The sequence below is a fragment of the Poecilia reticulata genome, chromosome 5 (genome assembly GCF_904066995.2).
Source record: "Poecilia reticulata chromosome 5, P_reticulata-male-v2, whole genome shotgun sequence".
Classification (NCBI taxonomy): Eukaryota; Metazoa; Chordata; class Actinopteri; order Cyprinodontiformes; family Poeciliidae; genus Poecilia; species Poecilia reticulata.
The window spans coordinates 32,499,780-32,518,044 of NC_088834.1; the positions used below are offsets into that span (position 1 = coordinate 32,499,780).

Here is an 18,265-nt window from a genome sequence, read left to right on the forward strand (position 1 = left end):
GTTGGACACCTTGGACAGCTCAGGAGTTCAGACCTTAACATTTTCTTTAAGAGTTTTGAATCTGCTAAAACAGCTGACATGTTGATGCAGGGGTTTGAAAATCATTTATAAAAAATGTTTTCAGCTGTAAAAAAAATAAAAAAATCTTTGGCAGCGGTTTCTAAAAGGCATTCTGGGTAAATAAGTCAAATAAGAGCTTGCACAATTTGAGGACAATTTGAGGAAATGCTAATACAGAAATTTTAATCATGAGCCTACTTAAAAAGAAAAAACCTGAATAGCTGTGGACACAACAAATTGGTCAGTCAATTTGTTCATTTGCCATTCATTAACCAAAGGTTAGCTTATGTTTAAGCTAACTTAAACATTACATCAGTTAACAAAATATGTTCTGTGGATGTCAAACGCAAACTTACATTTCACTCAGTAATTAATGTTTAATATTAAATCAATCTTTTCAAGCAGTATGTAGCAAAACAAACTGGCTGTTTTTCTCAGATCAACACAGCAAACAGGAAGGGGTTAAACAATCATAATGTTTCCAATCAGCTTCAAGTTAAAGATTAAATGCCCAAATAAAACACTAACCTCAAACAAAACATCACATACTGGTAATCAAAGCTATGGCAGTTCTACTATACATTGAATCAGAATGTACAATCAGTGACAAACTGGCAACATTATAGGGTGTGAAAACATGAGGCCATATGTTGAACACAGGTTTGTGGTATAGATGTCAATCAGGCATTTTTAATCAGAAAACCAGATGAGCGCTACACCTTTTCAAAATACTTGGTAAATAAATATAATTTTATACAATTAAAAAGTACAGCCATAATATTGAGCTGTGTAGGTTTAATAAAAGCACTTGTGTAATGTCCCAGCTTCTCTTTAAAAACACGCTTTATTCTAACTGGATGTGACCTTTTAGTTTTCCTTCCACAACAGCAGCAATGCCCGAGTCCAGTCCCCAAAGCTAACATGTTAACATGTTAGCACTTTAAACCAGCAAGAGCAACTCAAAGGTAAATGTGAGTTAGCTGGTCTTCTGTGGTCATGATTAAACAGAGACTGTTGTAACCATGGTGACATAGGATCGTGGCTGAAAAATGGGAAATATTAGCTAAAGACAATAAAATCTCTGCTTGGTCTATTATCTAAACAGCTTGCAGTAGCATGGCTTTCTAATTAAGCTCAATGTTAAGTATGTATTAAGAAGGTTGTGATAGAAGTATCTGTGTTATTCTTTTAACACAGATTTCAGTTTTTCCCTTGATAAGCTGCTGACTACACAGTACTTTTTGGTACAAAACGTAATAATTGCAATGGGTTTCTACGCAGCAAAGCGCTGTTCCTTTAAGAGCCAGAAGGGTGTAAGAGGCTGTGACTGAAGACCTGAAATGGATGAGGACTGAACTCCCATGAAAGCATTTAGTCAGTATTACTGAAATGACATTTACAAAACATTTCATTTCACATAAAAAAAAAAAAATTGCATTTCTATGACAACTTAAGTTTTATGGAATAATAGAAAATTGATACTTTGGGGTTCTGGACAGAGCAACATTACAAAGTACATGCCTGCCTAATGGTATGAACATAAACTGCCGTTATGATCCAACTGTATTATTTCATAGTCATTTCCTGCACTTAAAAAAAATACTTAAAACTTCGTTATTTCACATGAACACTAAAATAAACAGACTGAAGTTGGTAAAACGAGATGCATGTTGACGTAAAAAGCAGCTTTAAGAATCACATTTATATTCCAGAGTTGAATTGTGGCAGGATTTGCTTTCAAAGATTGATGAAGATAAGAAAATGTTATGACACGGTGCTGTAACACTGCCGGCCAGTAAGAAAGGCCAGATATTTTCATTTTTTATGGCTCTTCATCATTCACAAACTTCCGGCTCTATAAATGTCCACCAGAGAGTAACGGGACCAAACTTCACTGGAACATCGGCTGATGCACAACAATTGCAAATGTTTCCTGTGTCGAGCTGATATATTGGTCTACTTCTGACGTAGAACTCAATAGGAGCACAAGACATTTTTGGAAATGAGTAACTTAGCTTATACCTGAACCTGAGTTTCAGTTGGTCACGTTTAGTGTAAAGACAACGCTGCGTTGTGTTCACTGCTGCAGCGTAATGGAACACCAGGTGATTGTGCAAGAGGTACGGGAGTGAGGGAAGCAGATGGACGTGAACACAGACATGTTGTGGCTCTCCGAAATGAAGGTTGCAGTGGTGGGTTGTTGGTGGCTCTTGGCAGTGACTAATCCAGAGTTTCATCATGTAGTCGGTGCTTTAAAAAAAATTGCTAGTCTGTGTGCCGCCACTCCCCGTTGTGCCCAGAGTACCGGGAGTCCTACGAGTCGTCCGGGTGTTCTAATGGATGCTGCTGATGATGTGGTTGTGCAGCAGCTCCCGTTCGTGGTTGTACAGGTTTGGGTTTGGCTCGTCGTCCTGAAGCAGAGCATTTTTTCTGATCTCGTCCAGAGAGTAGTCCTGCAGCAGGCTGCCGTTTTCAAAAACAGTCACTAGGAGGTCCTGAAGAGCACAGTGCACATGTTATCCACACTCACAAGAGCACTACGTTTCCAGTCTAACAGGAAAAGAAGTGACCGCACGCACGCACGCACGCACGCACGCCACTTCAGAACTCTTAAAGATTCTGGATTCTAGAGAATGGATCTAGCCATGTGGTGTTAACATAAATCACATGAAGCCACCTGACAATCACTCCAGTGGGATTGTCAGCAAATGACCAATCAGCGGTCATGCCCCTTACCTGGAGGAACTGAACCTCTGACAGCATTGTTGGATTTTATCATTACAATGATAAAATCATTGTAACTGCAACGCAGCCAGAGAGGTTTGAAGTACAGTAATGTGAAAAAAATGGATAAATGTTGTCAACCTAGAGCTTTTAGAGGGTGCAATAAAGTTTATTCCATTTCCAAAACCTAAATGAAGTCTCAAAAAAATTTTTTGCAATTAAGATGCCTGACTTCCCTTTAACAGGAAGAATCCTGCAGCAGATCCAGGGGGTTTGTGAAGACAGAACCAACACAAAAAAATTGCCAAAAATTAAACAACATAAAAGTCCAGCCGGTCCAGGAGTGGTTTCAATTTTAAAGAAAAAGCAAAGAGTTGATTATAGATGTGTCTCAATCTATGAGAGAAACGTAGCTAAACAGATTAGCGCTGAGCCAGCAGGAATGTCTAAGCAATTAAAATCTGGCAAACATAAGAGTTAGTTGCATATATAGCAGCTTAAATTGCAGGGCCTAGGAAAGAGAGACACACATCATCTGGGAGCAAAAGCTCAGTGGTCTGAGTAAGATCAGATCACTGATTTTTAAGAGTTCAGGTGAGGTTTTTATTTCACCATGTAAAGAAGCAGCATTGCTCTATAAAAAGAATATCTGGAGATCATTCCATTAGGAATGATTTAATAAAGCTTAATTAACTTTATTAAATCAGGGTTGCATCTGACATCAAAGTCGGTTGCCGTGGGTGATCTGAAAGTGTCACATCATGCATTTGTGATTAGCTTATCAACAAAACCTTTCAGATTGTGAAATCAAATTACATGCAGGAATTCCTGCAAATCCAAGTGCTTGATGCAATCAACTGGGCTTCCTTAGAAAAACAACTTTTTGACCTGAATTACTGTAACTAACATTGCATTAACTTGTACAGTAAAGTTCAATGTTATTTTTAACACTGGGTTTAAAGTTACCTTTTAATATTACCAGCATTTTTTCTTCTGATTGGCGGTAACAATAATATTGTGGAGTGGCCCAGAATCTGTGGATGGAGCTAAATTGATGGGACATGGCAAGCAGGTACGAATCTCATCACCAAACCATCAAAGCACCAGGGAAAAGATACAAAACAATCTTAACAATAAAAAAAATAATAATGGCTGAATGCCAATGAAGATGTTTCCCACTCACTAAGAAAGGGTTAAATTATAATTTTTTTACACATGCCATTAATTTGAAGTTGTTCAATATTTAAGGGTATGAATTGGACCCGTTTGTATTTTAACATGTCTTGAGATTACTTTTTCAACAAGTCAACAACTATTCTATCTTATTTGGCCAAGCTATGAATGAGGTAAACAAAATATTTTAGCAAAACAATCATTTAAATTGTTAGCAATTTAAAAAACAAACAATAGAAAAAAAACAGGAAGTTAGATTGTAATTGCTATTTTATGTTTAGTCAAGTGACTTAATACATGATTAGAAAAACAAAAGTTGTGAAAGACCTCCTCGGGTTTGCCTGCTCCTCTCTCTATCGTCTCGAGGAAGCCGTCCGAGTTTCTCCTCAGCGATAATCGGCCCCGCTTCGACCCCTTGGACGGGTCGGTCACTGGCTGCTTGCACACATCCATCTGCAACACACACACAAGATCATAGAGCAGGATGTCAGCCTGCAGTGGGGCAGAGGGAAACTGAGACTTGTTTACTGCGCCACATTATTACATTATTTAAAAAAAATAAAGAGTTACCTCTGCATTTTGTAATAATCAGAGCAAAATGTAACAGCGCAATTACATATGCGGAAGAAAGCATTGAAGAATACGTTTAAGGATTTTATTACATTCTGTGTCGATTGCTATAAAATGTGGCATTGCTGATGTTTTACTACATTCTGAAGCTTAGTTTTACTACCTTATTACATGTTGCGGCGTTATGACATAATGCGGCGCTACACACCATCATACGCCGGCTACAACAGACCCATGCTCATCTGGACAAAGCAGGCACCACTGTGCTGCCTGCTTTGTCCAGCCTGACTTAAATGAGTCAGGTTGCATTTAACACAATTCACCCTGACTGCTGTCAGAGGCTCCAGAGCAGTGGACAACCTGACAAACAGACCTGAAAAGTCGTGTTTCTGACCACGTGGGTCAGTAGCACCGAACCGGGCTGTACTCTTAGCTTTCCTTTTCACTCAGTGCCCTTCAGACCTCCAGCATAAGTCAGAGTCCGGTCGCGTCTGCAGAAATACTCAGATGACTCTGCAGCTGTCGGGTTCATCAGAGCTGGACAAGAAGGAAAAGGTCAACCGCGGTTTCCATCATGGGAAAGGAAGTGGAGGGGGAGCAGAAATACTTGGTTGTTGGACTAGAAAGCAGTCAGGGCTAGAGGGGCAGCACTGAAGCTACATATGAGACTTGAGCTTCATGGAAGCTCAAGTCCTTGAGTGATCCCAGTAAGATACTGCATATCTTCTGTAAGTCTGTTGGAGAGAGAGCAATCTCTTCTGTCACCTGCTACTGGAGAAGCAGTATGAGAGCCAGCAACACAGAAAAGCTAAACAAGCTGATATAAAAGCCTGGCTCTGTTCTGAAGACTGCTCCGGACCCGCTTCAGGTAATCATGCTGATGACAAAAAATTGCTTCATAAAATGAACATCATAATTCACAATCCTGAGAGTTCATGACTTTTTCAGATCCACTGTAATAAAAACCGGTAAAGTCAGTCTTTCAAAAAAGCAAAATGGTTAAAAAAAGCAGCGATGAGGACATGAATGGAGTGAAGCTCTTGCATTGGGATTGAGAGCAATACACCCAGCAGCCTAAGTATGTTTTCACACCAGATAGTTCGGTAGACTCGGTTCGATTGGATCAAGATCGCAACATTTGTTACATTTTGAGCTGCTGCGGTTCTCTGTGTCTAATGATCCAGATCCATTAAAAAAATGTATTCCCTCCCTTTGCCTGTGGGGGCAAACTACTCAAGGAAACAACACTAAAACCTCCGAAGAAGACACAGAGCACACCTTCCTTCTTCACAAAATATCAACAAAAATGGAGAGGCGTCAGATTTTAGTGGTTGGAGAATTTCTCTTCTGTCTTTAATAAAAGACCAAGAGCCACTTCTTCCACTAGTGCTAGATTCACACGTTTGTTTTAGTTGTATTTACCCAGAATGCCCTGCACTGTAATCCACTTCCTGCTTTTGAAGCGGTCTCCAGTTCAAATGCACATTGGCGTTCACATGAGCATTCAAACCGCACCAGAATTCACTTGACCTAGGTCAACCGAACCCGGATCTGAAAAATCTGGGTTCAATCAATCAATCAATCTTTATTCCAGACCAAAAAGGTCCATAAAAAAGGTAAAAACAAAATAAGAGAAAAATAATAAAACCCGGGTTCAGTTGACCCGGGTTTGTAGGAGGACCAGAGTTCACTTTTTTTGATTCGGGTCAAAGTTTGGTTACACATTCACATCTCTCCAAACAAACCGGACTTTCTAGGCAAATGGACTAAAGAATAATTAAGGAATACTAAACATGGCTGAACCCAAAGAATCTCTAACTAGACCTCCTGCACTTTTTACATTTTGATTCTATTTAACAATCTGATGATACCTGTACACACTTGAGATACAAAAACTCTGAAAAAGAACTGCTTCAATGGGATACAATACAATTGATCTAAAAGATTATTTTGCAGTTGCAGCTATTTTAATGGCTGTGTTTAAAACTCTTTCCTAGCATGATGTTTTACATGGCAATGGTATTGCAGGTGGCAGGAGAGAATCAAAACATTGGTAACACTTTATTTGAAGTGGGGTGAATAAGACTGTCATGACACTTTCATAAACATGACATAACACCTGTCATGAACATGAATAAGCCTTCATGAATATTTATGACTGTGTCATAAGGCATCATTCGGTAAATTATGACACTTTTAATACAAAGTTGACATTATCCAAAATGTCTTTGTTATGACAACTTGACATTAACCAAGAAATCATTACGGTTTAAACTTTACCTTTAATAACATAAAGTTACCTAATTTTTAAAGTGCAATCAGTAATACTTTTATAACAAATTTATATCAGTAATGGTTTCTTGGTTAATGTCAAGTTGTCATAAAGACATTTTGAATAATGTCAACTTTGTATTAAAAGTGTCATAATTTACCAAATGACGCTTTATGACAAACAGTCATAAATATTCATGAAGGCTTATTCATGTTCATGACAGGTGTTTATGACAGTGTCATGTCAGTCTTATTCATCCCCCTTCAAATAAAGTGTTACCAAAAATTGTAATGCGTGCTCTGAAATCTAGAATGGTTGAGTGTCTGGCCTAAGCTGTAGCACTTACCCCTTTGCCATTGGTCTCTACATAGCTGCACTTGAAGGCACAGCTAAGTGTATCTCTGTTCAGCTTCTGAAGCAAGGAGCTGCCACAGCCAAAAAGCACATTCTCAGCACTCCACCCTTCATCACTCAGCTTAGCAAGAATCTATAGAAATCAGAGGCAGAATAAAAAATAAGGTCAAAACCAAAATTACAGACAAAAATTTTGTCTGAAGCTAAAGGCACATTTCTGATGCTAAGCTCGTCATTGTTCACAATTACTTCCGTTTGCTGATTGGCCCCATTGAAATTCAACCAGAGAAATTGAGCTCAATGGGAGAAATCCCAAACGGAGATGTGAAGGGAGATGGGAATTGAATGGAATTTCACAGGAAGGTGATGACCAGGCTATGGATGATGGGGTACAAAGAAGGACTAGGGTCACTGGAGAAAACCTCAGAATTATTTTTATAATTCTGAGGTTAAAGTTTATTCAAGTCAGTTTGTTTACATAGTGCCAATTCACATCAAATATCATCTCGGTGCACACGGATGCGCCCAAAAGACCCCTTAACCTCACCTTGAAGTAGTTTGTGTTTTGAAGCTTGTGTTTTATAACAATAAAAAAAGTATTTACAGGCTTTGCCAACAGTGGAAATGTTGTCTTACTTTTAACAAACGTATTTCTTGAACAGGACAATCGGAGTACTTTTCAGAACAAGCAGCTTCCAACTGCGCCTTCCATTTCAGTTTTAGCGATTCCTCACATCTTTGTTGTCAATTTGAGAGTAGGATACCTTGAAACGGCACAGTTCTTCAGTTATGCAGGTATTAAGTAACCTTTCCAATCTTCAGATTTTTCTTACCTGATCTACTGAGCTGAGGTCAATGCCATCCCCTTGGATGATCCGCAGGTAAGATGGAAGAACCTTATATCCCATCGAGTTCAGACTGTAGCCAAAACACTCTCCTAAAATCTTGATGACCTAAAGGTAAAATCCTTGTTAGGGCACTTTTAGAGGAAATGTGTCATATGGAAAGTCAACTAGAGCAGATTTAAATAAGCCATCATCTAGTGATGGACATGCTTTGGTAATGTAGTTACAGTCTGAATCTACTGTAACATGACTTTCAGACACTAACCTTTAGATTCTGTCATTTTTTATAGAAAACTACTGTGCAACAATTTCTCCAAAAAATATTTCTGCAGTCCCATATCAAGTAATCAGCAACTGATCCAGTTAAAGGTCAACATCTAAAGTTAACAGATATTCATATAACACAAATAGTTCTCCTGGAACCACTCAGATTAATTTGGAGAAATTCTTTGCAAAGGCTTCAGACAGATATTGTGTCTTTTGAAAAATTTTATATAAATATCTAATTTCAGATTTCTTGGTGGCATTTTGATTGATAACGAAAATAAATACAAGTCATATGCTGAACTGAGAACGCCATATTAGTCAAGATGCAGTTCGGCGCTTTCCCTAAACACCATCTGGCTTAAGCAGCTGGAGATTGAACTCTGTACTGTGCTGAGCTACTGCAGTCCCAAACGTATTAGGATCAGGAATGATGGTGCAATCAACACTGCTGCATATTGGTTAATACTCAAGCAGTGTGGCAATCTTACAGTTTTACTGTAGCTGAAGGTTTTTGCATGCATCAACAAATTATGTGAAGCCAAATATGTGCTGACAAGTACCAAGAAGGCTCAGCAGGGCCATCTTGAAGTCCAGACCCAATGAAAACAGATGGTGTCTAATTAAGTCAAAGAATAACAGAGGAATGTTGGACGCCCACTTGAGCCCCAAAAATACAATCAAGTCAAAAACGTTGTTTTTTTATTATTTAAAATTAAAATGAAGTCAGACACTTGATCTCTCTCTTTTTTTTTTATTTTTTACCTCAATTAGAGTCTCTGCTGGGTCTCCAGAATCGGGCCTGATCACCAGACAGGAGTCCTCACTGCGCTCCATCACCCGTTCCTTTAGCTTATCTCCCCAGATGTGTTTGCAGGCATTGAAGATGTCGTAGCTGTCACTGACCACCGACACTGGTCCCGACAGAAACTGGTCCAGGATCCTCTCAAATGCCTCCTTCTCCTTGTTCTTCCCCCAGGATATGATCGTACTACACAGGACGCAAAAAGGAAGGAAGTGATGAACTACGTCATAGGGGGGCAGAAACAGAAGTGACGTTTACGCCTGAAAGGGAAACTGTGTTAAAGCTTTAACACACTGATTGGAAACCAGTATTGAGGACCTTCTCTCTTCTTGATGCACGTCATTTCTGAACTGCTTATTCCACTTGTTTAGATCACCTGTGTTCAGCCGCTGGAATGGAGAAGCCAGCCATTGGACAGCCGTAATACCGCTGAGCCATCAATACTCCGGCTATCGTGTCTGTACCGCAGAAATTAACCAGGTGAGCGGCTCCACCCAATGCTGCAGACTACAAATTAAAAATACAATTAAAAATATGAAACAGAAAAAAATTATCTACATGTTTATTTAGAAAGTTTATCTGCAAACAAACTTCAGCCATCGCCATAGACACTTCAGTAAGATTACTATGAACGACAGGTGGCTTTATCCATGTTTTAATACTGTTACATACACACACACACACACACATTCAAAAGGTTTAATTTTGCCACTTATAGCTAGGTGTGAAAATAATAGTGTTCAAATGAAAAAGTGGGAAAAGTTTAAAATCATTAACATTTCGTTTCCACATGGAAACAAAACATTATGCACGTTTCCCCGTCTCAGATCAGATTATTGCCTGGAACTCCAAAAATATTCCCAAAGGTTTTAATGCAAAAACAATGACAAAGAAGCAAAGTTTGTCATGTTCACAAAAAGTTAATTTTACTCTATAATCCTGGCAAAATGATCACAAATAGTGACTTCTTTTCAGTTTTACATACAAATTTTGTCCAGGTTTAGAAACATTTTCTATTAATGATGTTTGTCAAACTCTATTTTAACTTAAGTAATAATAACAACAAGAATAATTTTGATATCCTTTATTATTATTACTCCTGTGTCATACTTTCTAAATAAAGATTTCTTGAAGAATAAAACAGAAAAAAATAATATAGCACCAACATATGAGACACACATAGTGAAGAGAGGCAGTGAGAGCCTCCTGACCTCCTGGGATGAGACTCCTCTGTAGCCGAAGTCATGCAGCTTCAGCTCCAGGCCCTCCAGACTCCCTGAAGTAGCTTTCAGGTGTTTGGCCAGAATCTTCTTAAACTCTCTGGATATGGTAGCTACTGTGATGGGATACCACATCTGCACCAGCATGGTCTATGGCCAAAAAGAAGCAGATAAAAAAACAAAAGCAACAAGGATGAAGGAGAGCCTCAAAAGCTTTTAAATGAGCAATCAGCCTTTAATTCTGAATGCAAAAGGCTCTGCAAGAGAAACACTTAGACATGACGATAAGTTGAAGCGGTGATGTTCAAGACATCAAGTCCAAATGCACGTCGAACACTGTAATGAATAAATTAGGGCGGACATTTAAAACGATTCCTAAAGGTAAGATCTGCTAGTTGTTCTCAGAGTTCAACCTGATTACCTCTTCTTGATTTGAAGTACTGCTGTAGCCTGGTCATGGCCTTCCTGACGGATTCCGCTAAAATAAGATCTCGCTTCCAGCACAGTCTGGGCTTTCTCCCCTTCACCCCGATTCCTTCCGGTAGATTTTCTACCAGGCCAATCGGCAAACAGAAGAAGATGTAATCTATGATGTTGATTTTCTGCTGCTTTATAATTGTAGCCTGTCTGTAGCGGAGGAAGTGAAGGAAGCCGTTCAGTCAATGTTGGTCCCACTACTACATATTGAATTAACATGAACGGCGGCCTCGTGTGGCTCAGCTCTTCTCTGTTCGCAGTGGAGGATGGTTGATTACAGTGCAGGCAATTTCCCGTAAGAATCATAGCAGAGAACTGGTGCATTAAGTACGTCACAGGCAAACGCTAGCAACTGAGTAATGACCTCAACACGGTCCATGTCTCCAGGAAGAAAACATTTCTTGATAGCAGAGAGCCCAGACCCTCTGTATGAAGCAAAGTGTTGTACGAGGGGCTGGCTTTTACTGGCCACAGTTCCACCATTAGCTGACATGACGTAAAGATCACATTACAATAAAATCAATTCCCAGTTCTGGGCATTACGGCGAGATTGCATCAATAGGTTTTTCAAAATTGTGAATTTGACTATTCTAAATAACAAAAAACATTTTTTAGAACAAAAACTCTGCGTTTTTGTGTGGAAGCCTGAAATTATTTCCTTGTTATTCTTAATCCTACAATCTGAATTATTATAAAATCAGATGCCAAATATTCCAGTACAAGTCACAACTGAGTAAAAGCACAATTCAAATTCAAATGTTGGAACTCCTATTAAGTCAAGATTCGTCAGAGTTACTGTAGATGCTGATGGCAGGAAGGATCTCCTGTAGCAGTCTGTATAACTGTGAATGTGAGGAAGCCTCCGACTGAAGACTCTGTTTTTCTATGACAGTCATGAAGAGCATAAGGGCTGTCCAGAATGTTCATGATTTTATGGAAAATCCTTCTTTACATCATCATCTCCAACAGAACCAGCGTTCCTTATCTAGAATCATTCACCTCAGAGACTTTTATACCAAATAGCGCCTCTCAGAGTCAGAATCAAGGTACTGCTTTTTGCTTGTCTTTCCGGGGGTCTCTCTGGACACACAGGGGTATTTAAAGTTTCAATCTGTGAGAGAAGGTTTTGCTACTCTGTATTGTTAATTTGACATATTTCAACAAAAACACTTCAAATTACTTTTTTCAAATTTACCTCAATGTAGTTGGTGAGCCAGTAGAAATCCTGATCTGTATTTTCCACAGTAAATAAAACGTTGCCTCTTGGTATGATCTTCCCCTCTGGAACCGCTTTGATGCGAATAGGAAGGCGACCATTGTGTTTCTGACACAGGAAAAAAAAAAATTATTTTTACATTTTTCACATTGTTAAGTGATTGAAATACAGGTGTAGGTGAACCCGTCTCTGAATACCTCTAGGACTTTTCTCCAGCCCTCTTCATCAAACACAGCCTGTTTGAAATGCATCTGGTAGAATAGCTTGGCCTCCTGAATCTTGTCCTCGGTCACAACCGGGCCTGTAAACAACACCAAGTGTTAGGAAAGCTACCAAACCCCTATGAGCAGATCAAAATCATTTCTACACTATTAACAGTTTCTATGGGCAATTAAAAAAACAATTTCTCATGGGAGAACAGCTTGGAGTAATTGTTTGCTGTTTTAGTCTCATTTCTGTTCTCATGTCTTTACCAAGATTTTCTGGTGAAAGGAGGAGACATACTGTCAGGCAGAGGAAAGATGTGAGTGTTCATATTTGATTGTTTTCCCTCAGAGAATTCATGAGTTGAGGCAAAATAACAAATTTTGCTGGATAATACATTGTCCCAGACATTATCGTGATAAACAATAATGTTTTGAGACCATTTTCAAGTAATCTGATGGCACAGGAATGCAAGAACGCATTTTCAAAGATAGACCAGTGAACATTTAACACTCAAACTGGAAGACATTTTAAATATCCAAAATAAATAAATTTAAAAAACAACAAATAAAATGAATTATGAAGACTCTGGAAGCAAAACTGTCCTTCAAAAACAGGAGCTAGTAGAGACCACAGCACCAGACAGAAGACCAGTTTTGGTATAAAGAGAAAGAAAATAGAAAAACGATAAATCATGTTAATGAGAAATATTAAGCTGGTTTTAATTTAACATGCGATTAATTGATTTATTGTTTATTGCGACAGATCTATTAGCAAGCTTACTTTCTGGCCCTGATCTGTTTTTCGAATATTTTTTTTCTAACAATTAAAAAAACTATAACACTCATGGATTATTAAAAGTGCATGTTAAGAAATGAAGCACAGTAGCTGTGTGTGGGTGGGTGAGGGTAGGTGGTGTGTGTGTGTGTGTGTGTGTATGAAGGGGTGGGGGTGGTAATACTCCTTTTGGATTAGTCTCTAAGGCTTTAAGACATGCCGCAAATGTTTGGAACGTTCTCCGATTTTGAAGGGATTTAATTTTGTTCTCAGGGTTGACAACAAACGACTGCAGAGCCCAATCTTTTCACCACAAAGGCAAAAAGGTATTGACCAAATTATTTTAAAATTTGGACTTGGCATAAACTTCTAATCAGTTATAAAGTGCAACCTTTGATTATAGTTTTAAAACTGGAAATCATGACATTTTTTTTCTTGCACAGAAAGGCTTTCTCCTACACCCAGAGATTGAACAAGATGCTGCTCAACACTGTTACAGCAGTCTGGATCAACAGATGTGATTTATAGTTTTGTTTAGTTCAGGGAAATAATGCCATCAGGGAAAGCATACCTTAAGGAATCACTGCCAGTGTTTGGAGAGGGGCTTTGTTGAGTAAGGAGGTAAAACGTTTCTGATTTGAAGAAGGTTCTCCTCAGCCTCGTTTCAATGAACCCAATTTAAACGCATTGATGGACCAAATTTTGTGCTAACTTTAACTATAATAGAGTTTAATCTCAAACTTCTGCTTCAAGACCAGAAGACTTAGAAGATTTATTCCTTCAAATTGAGGGTTTTAAAACTTGTCAGAATATTTTACAATGTTTATGTTCCATGGCGATGTTAAGGTCGATGGACATTTTGAAGGTTGTCGTTTCTAAGGAATTTGGATACAAACAACCCCCTGGGGAAGGATGTAGGTGGAAAGCCACAGAGTTCAGACTGTTTCTGGCTTACACACCACTGGGACAAAGACCCAACCCCGTCCAAAACTATTAAAAAGAAAAAAAAGGGGTCAGGGTGGGAGTTGTTTGTTCTTTATTGGTGCTTTTTTGTGTGTCCATGTTCATGACATCTTAATCAGTTCTGGCATTTCAATTCAAATGTCTCTTTAAATAACCTTTTTTTAGTTATTCCAAATGTGTGGATACACATGTATTTTTCCTAAGCATTGGATGTTTTAAAATGCCATTTTTCTTGATTTAAAAAAAAAAAAAAAAAAAATATATATATATATATATATATATATATATATATATATATTGTGAATCTCTTATTCTAAAGCCCACTACATTAAATTTAAGCTCTGTACAATTTACATTTTTCTAATGAAAGTTTTACTGATGTCATTTATGCACATATGAATAGAGGAAGAAAGTGTGATTCTTTTTTTATCGTCACATTTGTCTTGGAGGTCTAATACTTTAAAATCCCTTAGTTCTTTGCCAAGTGTTATTTTTAAGTACATTTTCTAATTTGTTAAGTATTAGAAAATACTTAACAAATTAGTTAAGTATTCCACTAGGAAATTTCCTAGTGGAATATTTCCACTAGGAAATGGGGGGGAAACAGGAGAACCTTACAGTTCAGTGAACATTACTGCCATATTAGCATCATTTTTGACATCCAGGGAATGTTGCCTCCAAACTTTTACGGAACATTTATGGTGACGTATTATGTGTCTGAATGTTCAATGTTGGATTGGTCCTTTTCTAAAATGTTACTTGTAGTTAAACACTTTGGATATACCAGTAAGTTGTTGGAAGATTACGCTGTCTCCTCAAAGCAATGAAGATGGATAAGCATAAAGTCAAGTCCTTGAAAATCACCATGTTCATGTCCCAACGTTTTAACATTGAACAGTTGTTCACAGTTGTTTTCTTAATGGGAGAACATACCTGTGAGGTACTTCTTAAGCAAATACTGCAGACCGAAGAACACCACCTCATTGAACTGAGAACCTTTCTTCTGCCTGCATTCAAAGTAGGAGTAGATTTTGCTGACATTTGGAGGATACTGTTTGTAGTGTGTGATCTGAAAAAGGAAAAATGCAAAGAGTCAATTTAGGTGCTTCACTCACTGCAGTCCTTTTCCAGAACAGAAGGGGTCACCAGTGAGGGAAAACAAAGTGCTCCACAGTGACACTGCACAGGTGCAACCACGGGAATCAGTAGCTGGCACTTCAGAGGTTTTTATTTGCGCTCCAGAGCCCTGATGGTGTTCATGTGAGAACGAATCTGAAATGAATCCTTTATGGATGAGATTTTCAGGTGGCTGACAACATTTTCTGGGTTTGTGGCCCCGTGTCCAGTGGCGGAAGTGTGCTTACGTGCAAAACAAATATTTACTTTTGTTTATAAGTTCAAGGGACAGGCCACATTTAAAGGTAAACTTAAATGACCCTTTTTGTGTGTTCTGGTGTTTCATTAGCAGGGCACGGGGGGAAGGGTTGTGGCTGTGGGCCCCTCGGTCTGATATGATTTGGGAGAACTGTGTTGTGGCAGCTTTAAGGTTCCACTAAAAACAAACCAACCACAAATCCCCCGTTTTAGTTTCATATCCTTCCGTCCACTGAGAGTGAGGGTCATACCTTTCCCGACCCTGATTCTCAAGGCGCACTGACCAGCATTAGGCAATCTGAAGTTAAGAGCCTTACCCAGGGGCACCTTGATATGTACGGGAGGAGGATGGAGCCAAACCCACCGCTTTCAGGATGCGAGATTATAATACCGAGTTGTTTTCTAGCAGACAGTGTTATGTCAACAGAAAATGTCCTGTTTTATCTGGATGACACAATGTGACCTTTGGGTAGAAGAAAGAGATTGTAGCAAATAGCTTCGTTATTCTCACCACCAAGAGCTGATCATCCATATTGCAGCTTTTTTTCCGGCTGTCTCGAGGCAATGAGATCTCTTGGAGAAAGAGAATAATTTGAATCCGCTTATAAACAAAGTCACAGTATTCCAGAAGGCATACATTCCTCATTAGCAGCTTCACTTGGAAAATAAAACAGATAAAAAATATCACAACATCCGCAAGTGATTATCAGACTATTGCGTTCTTTTTCATCAGAGTCAATATTCTTTAGTATGTTATATTTTCCTCACAAAACATAACTTAAAAAAAACAACAACAAAAAAACCACAGTGATTGTTGTTGAGTAAAAGAAGAAAAAACCCATCTCTAAACAGGAAATGAACTTGTATACCAGTTTTCACTTCCCGTAAACATCTTGAAAGGAGCAAATGAAGAAATTTAGTTTCCTACAACCCAAATGTCTAAGGATGGAATCCACAGCTCAAGAGGAAATTGTGTATAAAACAGAAAAGGTCAAGTTGGCATATTGGCAGTATTTCAGATGTTTAAAACACAAAATTTAGCAATAATTATCTATATCGATTGATATGAAATACGCATATTGCGACATGTTGTTCAGTCAAGTTGTCCAGCTCTGTATATGTTTTAATTAAATAGCAAAACAACAGCTATTATCCTCTTTAATAGTGACTGTTGTATTTGACTGTTCACCTCTGTTTGTGTTGCTTCTGTGTGTGCCGAGAACAAATTACCCTTCATAGCAACCTCAGTAAGTTGCTTAGGCTCCCCTGAGCACTGCAGATGTTTTGTAAATTCGTTAGCGCACACAATCTGGGCCAACAAAGCTCATTCTCACAAAACTCTTCTGAAAATCTTGCCAACATACACAAAACAGTGTCAAACAAAAACATGTCACGTTTAACATTTTAGTATTTAATCTGATTTAGTTTATCAAACGACAAAATGTCAAAGTTGCGTCTTAGCAGAAATAGTTTGTGGTACCAAGTATGTACATATCCAACGTCTGACCAACACTCATATTTATAACCCAGGCTCTTCTGAACATTGTCACAGAATTTATGAAAATGTCAATTTAAGCTTAGTCCATTTTATCACGTTGTTGACAAATTGACCAATTCCTACATTTCATTCCTAACATATTTGCGATTCAGTGAAACACAGACTTAACAGAGCAAAATGAGAGTTTAGTTTTAACCTTTAAAGGCTCAATGTCTGACTATGTGCCTAACATGCTGATTTCTATCCGGGCTCTGCCCCAGGTGGTCAGTTTCCATTTCCACGGCACACAGCAGGCTTAACTTTCGATTCTTTCCATCACCGTCATCTGCTACACGCTGTTTCTGTCACAACTGTGAGGTGAGTGAACAGCGCCGCTGAGCTGGGGCACAGCACAACCAGCCGCACTCAGAATAAATGCTTACAACCAACCGGAAACATTTACGAAGAACAGAACCCCCGGGGGCGAATCAAACAGATCCGCTCACCTTGTACGAATCCGTAGCGAGCAAGAAATTAAAGTCCTGCGCTGCCATTGTTGCCGTTTGTGAATGAATTAGTAGAAACGCTCTCCAGTCTCCGTCCTCACCACACAAACCAAGACCATACAGCGAAAATGAAAACAGGCGAGGGCAGACAGAAGCCGCTAAAAACCTAAATTTTAGTTTCGTTGGCGAGGCCAGGGGGCTGCACGAGCTCAAAACAGTAAGTGGGCAACAGCAGTGGCTTCTCTGGCTGGAAAGGGGCGGGTCAGGCTGCGCGCAAGTCCACTCCTCTCCTCTTTGACCTGGTGCGTCATGCTGCCTTCAAATGCAATAGGACATTAGCAATACATTTCTTAAAACTCCTCACTTTTCTCGCTCAGCTGGGGATCTGGAACGTGAGGCTACGGAGTCGCACGTTGCTCTTTGGACCTTCCACCTTTAAAAAGATAAAGAATTAACTAATGTTTTAAAATATGGATTTGATAACAAATGTGTGTTTTTAGTATTAGTCCCCCTTTTGTCATGGAATAATTGCATTGAATTTACACAACAGAAGGTAAGTGTTAGTTGTTTTTTTTTTTTTTTTACTTTAAGAATGTTTTACATAATTTAAGAACATTTAAAAATTTTAAAATAGTCTATAGATTTGAATCCAATTCTTGATTGGATTCAATATCAACATCCTACAGAAGATTTTTTTTTTTTGCAAAGTTTCATGTTTTTCTTTATTTCAAAACTTAAAAATAGAAAGAAGAAAGTGAATCTTTAGAAATGACAACAACATTCCTAGAGAAGATATTCATATTTTTCCCAAAGCTCATGCAACATTTGTGACAATTTCATTGGGCTCAGAGTAAAAATGGCTCTTTGGACTGTAAAGGTTGCAGATCCATGTCCTGGTTAATTGCAGTGGGACCTTGTTAGCTTGTGAGCTGCTATGTGTATCCTCGAAATGCAAAGTAGAAGAGTAGTACAAATAAATAGAGT

General features: G+C 38.6%; 1 protein-coding gene and 1 long non-coding RNA gene across 4 annotated transcripts; one reads left to right on the plus strand and one right to left on the minus strand.

Annotated features, from left to right (window-relative positions):
• Positions 1-423: 423 nt before the first annotated feature.
• Positions 424-17,715, minus strand: nampt2 (nicotinamide phosphoribosyltransferase 2). 3 transcript variants are annotated; one of them, XM_081607503.1, is made up of 12 exons: positions 17,282-17,715; positions 15,810-15,871; positions 14,858-14,993; positions 12,178-12,281; positions 11,960-12,088; positions 10,279-10,437; positions 9,444-9,574; positions 9,028-9,253; positions 7,987-8,106; positions 7,146-7,286; positions 4,285-4,410; positions 424-2,555 (listed from the first exon to the last, which is right to left on the minus strand). In XM_081607503.1, exons 2-12 carry the CDS (start codon positions 15,828-15,830, stop codon positions 2,394-2,396), a joined length of 1,455 nt encoding a protein of 484 aa, XP_081463629.1. In that variant the 5' UTR covers positions 15,831-15,871; positions 17,282-17,715; the 3' UTR covers positions 424-2,393. The 3 variants fall into 3 exon arrangements, with proteins under 3 accessions (XP_081463629.1, XP_008408567.1, XP_081463630.1); XM_008410345.3 differs by lacking the exon at positions 15,810-15,871 and having other exon boundaries at positions 17,282-17,710; XM_081607504.1 differs by lacking the exons at positions 424-2,555; positions 4,285-4,410; positions 15,810-15,871 and adding an exon at positions 4,904-5,064 and having other exon boundaries at positions 17,282-17,711.
• Positions 12,345-14,160, plus strand: LOC103465471 (uncharacterized). Its single transcript, XR_001776650.2, has 3 exons — positions 12,345-12,503; positions 13,235-13,287; positions 13,405-14,160. It is a non-coding gene; the product is annotated as an uncharacterized LOC103465471 (long non-coding RNA).
• Positions 17,716-18,265: the final 550 nt, after the last annotated feature.

Coding starts and splice junctions, on each gene's coding strand:
- nampt2 (XM_008410345.3), bottom strand. CDS start 17,329: ATGGCAGCGCAGGACTTTAATTTCTTGCTCGCTACGGATTCGTACAAG. Junction 14,994..17,281: donor TCGCTACGGATTCGTACAAG/GTGAGCGGATCT, acceptor TTCCTTTTTCAG/ATCACACACTACAAACAGTA. Junction 12,089..12,177: donor GCTGGAGAAAAGTCCTAGAG/GTATTCAGAGAC, acceptor TTCCTGTGTCAG/AAACACAATGGTCGCCTTCC.